Below are 9,774 nucleotides of genomic sequence, written 5' to 3'. Positions count from 1 at the left end.
ACATTTGAAATAGAATGATATTAAGTCAGAGACCATATCAATGGAGTTTCAATCCAGGCGCGATCTGAATTGAAGGCCTGGACACCTCTCCCACTGCCAAGAATGGATTTTTGCCCGAGCTCATGAGGATCCCACCCGTGTTGTTACTGCACTAAGAGTATTGAAGCACAGACTCTACCCGAACACTCTATAGTCAGGACCTCCGACCCAGCACAGGTTCCAATCGGTTTGCCTTACCAGGCGGGCCGTCGGGAACCACCCGTGGTTCTACATAGCTTTAGTGGTCCAACCTTGTAGTCATTCCAAGGTTGGATTGAATTGAACAATAAATGTCACACACGCGCAAGGTAAGATTAATGGATACTCTTAATGAGAGCTCTTTCAATTCCACGAGTTGGGTTGCGCTGTTCTCAATTTTTAGTCAATAAAGGCACATCTGCAGCCCAAGGATATCTATTGCTATCACAACTCAACAAATCACGATAAACCGAACAGAACCGCCACACCCAGATTCGGGCCACTCGAGTCGTGCCACTTCTTGGGCTTCGGGCAGGTTTTGTGAGTGATTCTGCTACTTAAAGACATACACCATCCCGGCTCGATCGACACTCACGATCATGCCATGGGGCTGGCGCAGAACAGCAACATCTTGAATTATGTCAAGATGGCTCTTCAACAGCATCTGTTGTTGAAGGCTGATCACGGTGCTGCGTGGGGGTCGAGGACTGGCTCCCTTCTTCGAGCTCGATGTAAGGGTACCCTCACTCTGGATCGACGTCCTCGGCATACGCTCTGTCACCGCGAAGAGACTGGCTGCTGGCTGGCTGCTTTCGTACTGCGGCTTACTTGCCACTGGCCCACTGGAGACCGCATCCAATCCGCTAACAATCATTGAATTGGCCGGGTTGGCAAGGTCCCAAAATCGAACACGTCGGTCGCTGCCTCCAGAGACGATGAAGCCGAGTCGGCTGTTACTGTTCGCGCCTCTCGCGTCGTCTGGAGAATTGAGACCCCCGACAAAGGCTAATGTCCCCATGCGATCGCCCGCACTGCCGCTCGCTGGCAACGAGGAGCCGATGTGGCCCCCAGCTCCAGCCAGTACACCAGCCCCGGCAGGTCCTGTAGTCGCAAATCGATTGAGCATACCCTCAGGTCGATCCTCGTCTACAGGCCACGCCTCGAAGTCCTTGATGTCGAGGCGTGATCCTCGACTCGTGGCAGCGGGTCGTGAGCTTCGAGAAGAAGGTTGCGGCGGTGGAGGCGCACTGTTCGCTGCCCCGTTGGGCGTGGTACTCTCACTGGAACCGAGTGGCGACGCTTGATAAACTTCACGACAGCGGAATTTCTCGACATCCCACACGGTGATTTCGTTACCATGAGCCCCGCCGCTTGATACACAGACCCAGCGTCCCCGTGATTTGAGAGGGTGTAGCTGGACTCTGTGAATATAGCCCCATCCTGGTAGACCCCAAGCTTTCAGCCGGACACGGAAACGGAGATCCCACAAGTCGAGAATTCCATGAGTTGTCCCAACCAATAACCAAGTGTGACGCCGGTCACAGCAGAACGTCGTTGGCGTTCCATGATGTACAGGGTTCTCTAAAGTGTAGAATGGCAACATGGTTTTCATGTCTAGCGCCAAGATTCGACAGGCGTTCGTGGCGATAATAAGTGTTGAGGTGCCTTCGTCACGGTAATGCTCCATCCAGACAGCGTACTCCTGCATGCCATCTTCAGTGAGGGGAAGCTGATATTCTCGGACCAACTGAAGCTTGCCGTACCGAGCAGTTTCGTTTACTTTTTGATAGTCAATTCGGACGGCGTGAATGCTGCCATCAGTGGCACCGCTGACGAAAGTGTACGTATTTTCGACGAAGGTGAGTGCCTTGACGCGTGCCCCGGGTGCATGACGATAGGTCTGCCTGGAGCGTGGTGTGAGATTGCGCTCCAGCCGAACAGAGTCCCAAACTTTGACAGTGCTATCATCAGAAGCAGTCACGAAGAATGCATGGTCCGGAGGTACAGCAATACGATTTACTGGTGCAGTATGCTCCCCAAAGGTAGCAATGAGGCTACCCTCTGGACGCCATAACGCGTTGGTATCCTGTGGATTTGCGTTTGGAATAGAATGCCGCACATCAATTTCCTTGACGTAGGGGCCAAGGTCAAAGAGATCCGTGGGATAGTTCTCCGCAAAGACGTTGTCTAGAAGTCGTAGGACAACCGGGTCGTCTCCGGTGTAGGAGTGATTCGCATGATACCGTCGTGGAACAGTCATCGCCGCATTTGACTTTAGATCGGGTACACCCGCAGACTGTTGGGCGGCTCTCGGGGCTGATGCATCTATCTTTCCAACGGCATTGGCAGAGCTTGTACCGGTTTCAGCGTAGGCCTTTACGGTCTCACGGCGATTCAATAAATTAATAGCACTGGGTTTGCGATGTATTGGGAGTCCCCTTGTGGAAAGTGTGTCGGTGTTTGTTGGAGTGGTTGACGCGCTGTCATGAGGTGAACTGGATCTGCGATCTTGAGTCTTAGAAGTATGCTCGGCGTCCGAGTCTGGCGGAGACATGAGGCGTTGGCCTGATGCTGCAGCTGGGGATGAGGCAACAGGCGAAGGGGACAAAGATCCAATTGCAGCGTGCGTCTGACTTGACATGTCAATCTCCTTCCGAAGCTGGCTTCGAATATTGATTGGTTTACGATGTGAGGAAGTCGGTCTTTCAATAGTGGTGGACGCATCAAGTAGAGCGTCCGCAATGGTGCGTGGTCTTTGCTCGTCGAGTGATCGGCGTACTTGACTTACGTGTCTCTGATGAGACACTTTACTTGACTTTTCTTTCAAATTTTGGTCAAAGAAGACAGTCTGAGGAGTGACACCGTGCTGCGAAAGGCTGACAATCTCAGATAGCGAATATGAAGCTTCCGACTCGACATCTCGGAATTGCCGCTCAGACACTTTAGCGATGTAATCCCTAAGAGCCAAAAGCTTGAATTCATCTTCGACAGTCAAGCCAAGATTGCGCAGTCGTGCAAGCCACTGTTCGTCTTCATCATTCTTTGATTGAGAAGCCATTGACAAATTCGGTACCTGACCCAAACGGAAACTTTGACTTCCGGAATCCATAAGGCTGAAAGCGTCCCTACTCGCAGATTTCCAGAATATGCCCTTTTCGGTCTTCGAGGCCCAGAGCATCGCCGATTTATAGATGTTCCTGGGCAAAGGTCGCTTGAGCGCTTCAAGGAGCTCCACATCTGAGATCCTTATCGCCTTGTTCTTGAGATAGGGTCGGATAAGAGGAGTGAGAATCGAGAAAATATCAGCCGCCGATAAAAACTTCGTTGCGTTTGCAATCAGGTGAACTGTGCCCTCACGGATCCACATATTAGGATGCATCAAAAAGCCCACGGTCATGTGAAGAAGATCCCAGATCGTTGACCTTTGAAAGAGACCGAGGCCAGCCATAGTAGCAAGCGAACGGATCACTTTTTCGACGACAAATTCTTCGGGCTCGGTCAAGGACTGCAGCATAAGGGGGAGAATATACTGCTCCAAAGTTGTACTGCCAACGTACGTGGCGACACCCACGACGGTCTCAAAGAAGGCGCATTTGAGAATCCAGTCTCGGTCGTTGAGGTAAGTATTTAAGTGGCTGAGGATGATCTCGTTGGCTTTGGTGTTCCCGAAAAAGACGCACAAGCTAGAGACGGACCCAAGAAAAGCCCGTCGAACAGACTGATCACCATCTGTCAAGAGCGCCTTGGTGTGCGTCTCAAAGTAATCCAACAAGTCAATGCGGGCGACGTCGTATAGATTATGGTAAGTCGCATCCTCGGTCCATCGAGGCTCAAATCCCGCAGGAATGAGATGAGTCAAACGAGTGTCCGAACGCAGCGCTTGAACCATGTTCAAGAATCGCAATGACGAATGCGCCAGAGAGGCTATACAAGAAGCGTACACGGCACGGACAATGGGGCTTGGTTTGCTCTTGGGTGACGTGACGAAGTGGTGAAGCCTGGGAAAAATGTATTCCGGAAAAATATAAGCATTGACCGGCGAGACGACCCGAACCATCTCTAGTAGTTGAGTCAGCGTGCGGATCGCAGCGATTTTAACGGTGTCAACGCGGTCTGTGAGCAAGATAATGACATATGGGAGAACTCGATCGAGCTTCGCCTCATCCGATAACCTTTCTGCAAAGGCTAACATGATATCGCAAGCCTTGATGCGCGCCGAGGCTTTCGAGGTGGTTCGTAAGTTGGATACGACAAGACTCAGAAATATGAGAACACCCTCGTCGGAACGTAAGCGTGGTGATGATTCGGTAGATGGGACCCCTTCGCTACCACCAATAGGTAGGTTGAGTTTGACCGGAAGACAGCTGCCAGTGAGCCTAGACCCTGGAGCTGTACTTGTGGTACAAAACATGGACGCTCGTGGAGGTATCCCGAGGAAATAGAATATCTTGTCGAAGTCAAAGAAAACCCTCTCAATTCGATCGTCAGTCTCGCCACGATTGTTCGTCTCCGCATCTACCCTCGTTCTGCCGGAGGATGGATCTGTCATTAGTGACATGTACTGGTGGAGAAAGCTGTAGAAGTACTCTGGGAAGGCCTTGATCTTCCAGAAATTGAGATACTCCTCGGCAGAATAACGTGCTTCCGGATCCAACTGAATCATGTGTGAGATCAGCTCTCGGATTTCCGGATCCTCAATCTTCACAAGATGACCGTGTTCCGGGCTGTATTCACCCTTGCGATATTTGTACATTTGACTAAGCGTGAAGATCGGAGCCTCTAGAAACAGCTCTGCGATGACACAGCCTGCGCTGAAAATGTCCATTGCCCAATTCACCTTGCGACTGCCGGACTCCTCTCCCGCCTCAAGGAAGCGTTCTGGGGCGAGGTAACATGTTCGTCGACCAGAAATGTCGAAGTAAAATGAGAAATCAGCAGGATTGTCCTCTGGGAGAAAGGTGGGTTTGAACGAAGAAGAAAAGTCGGAAAGATAGAGCCAATTCCAAGAAGTGACCAGCACGTTCTCAGTCTTGATGTCGCCATGGAAGACGTCCAATGAATGAGAGTCTCGCAATGCGCAAAGAAGCTGGAATGCAATCCATTTTTTCTCAATGTCCTCAACGAAAGGACGCGTGCTGTGGTCAAAGGTCAGATCACTGTTGATTGAAAACGATGAGTTGTTGAACTATACCTGATGCGATCGTACAGGGAGCTATGGATGAATTGACGAACCAGGTAACCACTAGTTCCGGTCTCCAGGATTCTCTCATAGCTTAAAGCGTTGGGCACATCTGACAAAAGTTTTCGTTCCCCTTGATGATTTATCAGCAGAGATACTTGCATTGAGATAATTTTCGTGACCGACTGATTAAAGCCTTGACATATGGCTCAAGTTCCATAGTTGGATATGGCTTCATTATCACCTTGACGAACACAAGCCCATTCTGTTGCCTTGCTCGGATACTCTTCATAAACCTGCCGCCGCCCATGGACCTCTCATACACCAGATCCGCTAGCTCCGGGACGTCTATCCCTGCAGAGCCCGCTGAAAGGGTCGTGAGGGAGTAGCCTTGACCCATGATGTCTGTAAAGCCTCATTGCCAGCTCCTCCGGGAACAGCTGTTGGTTTAACCGCGATGGGCCCCGTGGGTCAACCCCGTCAGTGAGGTCACTTGTGTCGTCTCTCCACGTGATGAATTGAAAGGCGGTGAACGAGCCCCCACACCGCAGCCATGAGCTTATTTGAGACTAGTCGAAGGGCAAAGACGATCGTGTCTAGTCGAACGCGACATTTTTGAACGCTGACCATAAATAATGGTCTGAGTCTGCATCTAATTTATGATAGTACTTTCTCGATTCCGGTGATTTTTCTCACACTTTGCAGAAGTTGGTCGACTGAGTCTATGCACGTTCAGTCCCTTGATAGCCACGGCCAAGCTCTCCTGCGATTCTGCCAAGATTGCCTTCTTCCGCCCGGGAAGGCTAATTGCTGGCCCTTTGCACACAGTTATTTACTTGCGACCTGTTGATTGAACGATTGCTGGCAGTGACCGAAGGCTATATTCGCCCCATTTGCCATGTGCGATCACCATCGCGATTCATTTGCTTCGGATGCAGCATCCGGAGCAGAGCCTGGAATGGATCTTTTCGACATTCCGCTTGTTGAAACGGATGATCCATTGTTCATTGTCATCTCTAAACTTTCTCAGTACGTGTGATAATCGACCCTTTTTCACCACATTCTTCCCTGACATACTCGATAAGTTGCATTGAAATGGCAATTGGCGACATTGCCTACTCGTTTGAACAAATGAGACTTGATGCTAGAGGACACGGTCTTCGACATTTAGTCCGGGTGCTCGCAAGAGATAGTCACAATTCTCTGATTATCATCGCGTTAATGTAACAAACATTTACTTTTGTTACTTCCTGCACCTGGTTTAACTGACATCTCCCGGCGCAGGATATTGAAGTGGGATTATTCAACGACAGCCCAAGACGACTGGGGCCTCAACGAAAGTCGGGGCGTAGCATGTGAATTTGTTGCATGGCAATTTCTGTGTCATCTCAACCAACGAGAAACGATCGAAGTTCTCTTGGAAGAACTGCCAAGCTCGAGACGCGAGTCCACTACGTCTTTCGAGCCTGAGACAGGGTCCAACTACAGCGCTACCAGAGAGTCGCACGAGTCGACGCCGTTGCTTGAAGGCCAGCATTTGAGTGGTCATCAATCCGATTGCTGGCAGGGAAAGCAAGCATCCCACTGTCAGCATCGGAACAATCATCGCGGCTCACAATTCGATACCGTGGGAGATGGTGACATGATGAGGATCTCAAGATTCTTTGGATTGAATGCCCTTGAAATTGCAGCTATTGCTGGTGCCAAAAAGTTTCTTAGTCAGCGTGTTGTTCAACGCGTGGTCAACGGTATCTGGAATGGTGATATCATATTCTGGGACTCTCTCACAGTTCATTCCTTGAAAAAGCCGCAACGCTTTAATCGAAAGTACTTCACCCAAACGCTCTCTGATCGGTGACTTGTTCGAGCTTCTCATGCTGACTCAATATATCAGAACCGCGGACCCATATTCGCGCTTGCGAGTACCTGTATACCGCAAGATGTTCGAGGCCGCCTTTTTCCTCTCATTTCTTTTTCTTTACTACTGTGTCCTCGTTGAGCGTAAAACTAACGGCTTAGGGCTTTTTGAAACACTCATGGACATCTGGATTCTTGCCTTTGCTTACGATGAATTGAGCGGCTTCATAGATGCAGGCATCATGTTTTATCAGACAGATTTTTGGAGCCTATGGAACTTGGGGATCATTGGAGTAGGATTCGCCTTTATTGGAACAAGTGAGTTCTATTTCCCATCTCGGAATTCTGCCCCTGTTGTTGTCAGAAGCAATGTTCTCGATACCCTGATCATTCATGATTCCGAAGACCATACACTGACGTCGATGTGTATACGTAGGAGCTGTTGGCCTTCTTCAGAATAACGATTTTATCTTGGATCTGTCATTTGATATTTTGTCACTGGAAGCGTTGTTCTTAGTCCCACGGTTTGTTGTCCCTGGTCCAAGATATGACCCGCAATTTGTCTCTAATTTGACATCGAGTCTGCAGGATCTGCTCTCTCGTGAGCCTAAATTCATACTTCGGAAGCCTAGTACGTTGATATCTTCACTAACTGTTGACTTGATCGGCGTCTTTCTCATTGTGCATCTAGATACCCGTGCTTAAGGAGATGGTAGGGCCACCGCTCCCGCTTGGATCTGGTTTCAATGCTACTCAACGAGGCTGACAACCCCTGGCGTGAACTCCAGACGAAGGCGTTTCTACGATTTCTGCCTGTTGTGATAGTCCTCTACATTGGTAAGACGTGGATACAATGACCTCCAATGCAAAGAAGAGCTGGCCGATATGCACAGCCTCCGTGCATGGAGAACGGGAAATTGACTTCTTTTGAAATACGCACAGGGTTTCTTACCACGTTCACAATGCTGGCTCGCGACCGATTGTCCCTCAAACAGATGTCATGGATGCTAGTTAAGGTCTTCTTTGGGTATGCTACAGTACCAAGTGACCCAGCACTGTCCTAAAAGGAGGTTTCCTAGGGCTGATTTGATTTTTTCTTCAGATCAGGATCGCTTGGCTTAGTCGGTCCTCCCTGTTGCTTGTCCCTGCGCTGCCTACTTGTGTTCCATTTGATAACTGACGGTGGCTGAATCGATTGGCGAACAGGACAGCTCGCCTGAGGTAGGTAGACATGCAGGAGCAGCGATTGCGGCGCTAGTCAGATGTGGACACCATGTTGTTGCACTAGCAGGATGATTGGGTTCGGCAACAAGTTGACTGACGCGTTACTACTGCTGTGATTTTAGATTTCCCCAATCTTTGGCTACGGCTTGATGTGAGTTCCTTTGGTCGTCGCTTTCTCCACTGCGCCCGATGGGCCGGAAGATTGAATCCCGCATGCACCATTGATCACGTTACGCTTTGCGCCCGGTGATATCGACGTGCAGTAGTTGGCTCCCCAATCTCTGTCTGTGCAGTATTTTTATTCGAGGCGGGGTGGAATTGGTTTTGGCTTTCTGGTTGTTTCGCCGATCATTGCACGCGGGCGGAAGACATCTGGAATATGGACACCACGCCACAACTATTTCCACGTCCCGCCAGTGATTATCCGCGCGGACGTTGCAAGTATGTTTGGAGCATGCCACTAACTATTGCGCCTATCCTGGCCTAGGATGGTCTTCGTCGCAATGACCAATATTCTACTGCTTTCGTCGCTTATCAGTCTGATGAGTATGAGTATGGAAGGGGTGAGTCCATACATGCCGTTGGTTTTGGGTCCAGTCTCATTACTCTTCGTAACGGGCTAATCTCATGAATACTAGGTAATGCGACATGCCCGTGAGGAATACCTTTTCCAGTCAGTGACCCTTGGAATAGTACTCGACCGACCGAATCATGGAGACGCCGTTTCTCCCACCATTTTTTTGTGGTGGTTCAGTACTGATCTTGCTGCTTGGCAGGTTGTCCATTTACGTTTTGGAGAGCAGTAACTCCCGACGACTCACCTATTTCATGCCTCCATTGGTCAGTAACCACCACTTACTGTTACGTTCTTTGTTACGGCAGAATCACGAACAAGATGATTCCTGATCTGTTCGTACCACAATTTTCCCAAGCTAAACTGAGCCCAGAATTTGATACCTTTGCTATGCATCCGGCCTATGCGACTTTTCCTATCCGCAGGGACTGTCCGTCGTGTCCGCATCATGCTACTTCGGGCAACACATCTGCCCTTTGTCGCTTTGATCTCTGCTTATGAGCACAGTCAAAGGCATCTTCGACGTTCAACGGCTACTAGCCTCCCCCCGCCCTCCACTGCGAAACCTCCGCGTACCTTTGGTGGCGACCGAGGTGTTTCCCGGTGGCAGGACCCACCGCTGTCCTCCAGCAGGTCGACACGTCGAGCAGACCTGGCGAAGAGACGGCTTAGTGTGCCCCATGACATCTCCTGTGAGTCGAGTATGGCGCGGCCCGACGAGGCACACCTAGTAGAGCTCCTGAACACGGTGGATCGACTACAAGTACAAGTAGAACGCTTGACTACCGAACCGCCACGTTGAGGATTCTGCCCACATGCTCTCAATTTTTTTTCTTTGTTTTTTTTTTCTCCCTTTTATCCCTTTCTCTGTCGCTTGTACACCATTCCTGCGATCTGTATAGAGTCTATGAAATCCATTAGA

At 50.0% G+C, this 9,774-nt stretch overlaps 2 protein-coding genes across 2 annotated transcripts; one reads left to right on the top strand and one right to left on the bottom strand.

Moving 5' to 3' along the window:
- Positions 1-571: 571 nt before the first annotated feature.
- N7539_003395 (ubiquitin-binding serine/threonine protein kinase VPS15) lies at positions 572-5,597 on the bottom strand (the record flags this gene model as incomplete). Its single annotated transcript, XM_056932997.1, has 3 exons — positions 572-5,153; positions 5,210-5,330; positions 5,384-5,597. The coding sequence occupies 3 exons, from the start codon at positions 5,595-5,597 to the stop codon at positions 572-574; spliced, it is 4,917 nt and encodes a 1,638-aa protein (XP_056790538.1).
- A 498-nt stretch (positions 5,598-6,095) lies between these two features.
- Positions 6,096-9,654, top strand: N7539_003394 (uncharacterized protein; the record flags this gene model as incomplete). Its single annotated transcript, XM_056932996.1, has 13 exons — positions 6,096-6,226; positions 6,482-7,051; positions 7,092-7,372; positions 7,491-7,708; positions 7,746-7,766; positions 7,816-7,891; positions 7,997-8,081; positions 8,266-8,275; positions 8,401-8,429; positions 8,766-8,841; positions 8,917-8,955; positions 8,996-9,118; positions 9,226-9,654. 13 exons carry the CDS (start codon positions 6,096-6,098, stop codon positions 9,652-9,654), a joined length of 2,088 nt encoding a protein of 695 aa, XP_056790537.1.
- Positions 9,655-9,774: the final 120 nt, after the last annotated feature.

Source organism: Penicillium diatomitis (assembly GCF_028827545.1).
Source record: "Penicillium diatomitis strain IBT 30728 chromosome Unknown utg000004l_segment0_segment0, whole genome shotgun sequence".
Classification (NCBI taxonomy): Eukaryota; Fungi; Ascomycota; class Eurotiomycetes; order Eurotiales; family Aspergillaceae; genus Penicillium; species Penicillium diatomitis.
Note: the sequence above shows the minus strand (reverse complement) of the source record. Positions and strands in the feature narration are given on the sequence as shown.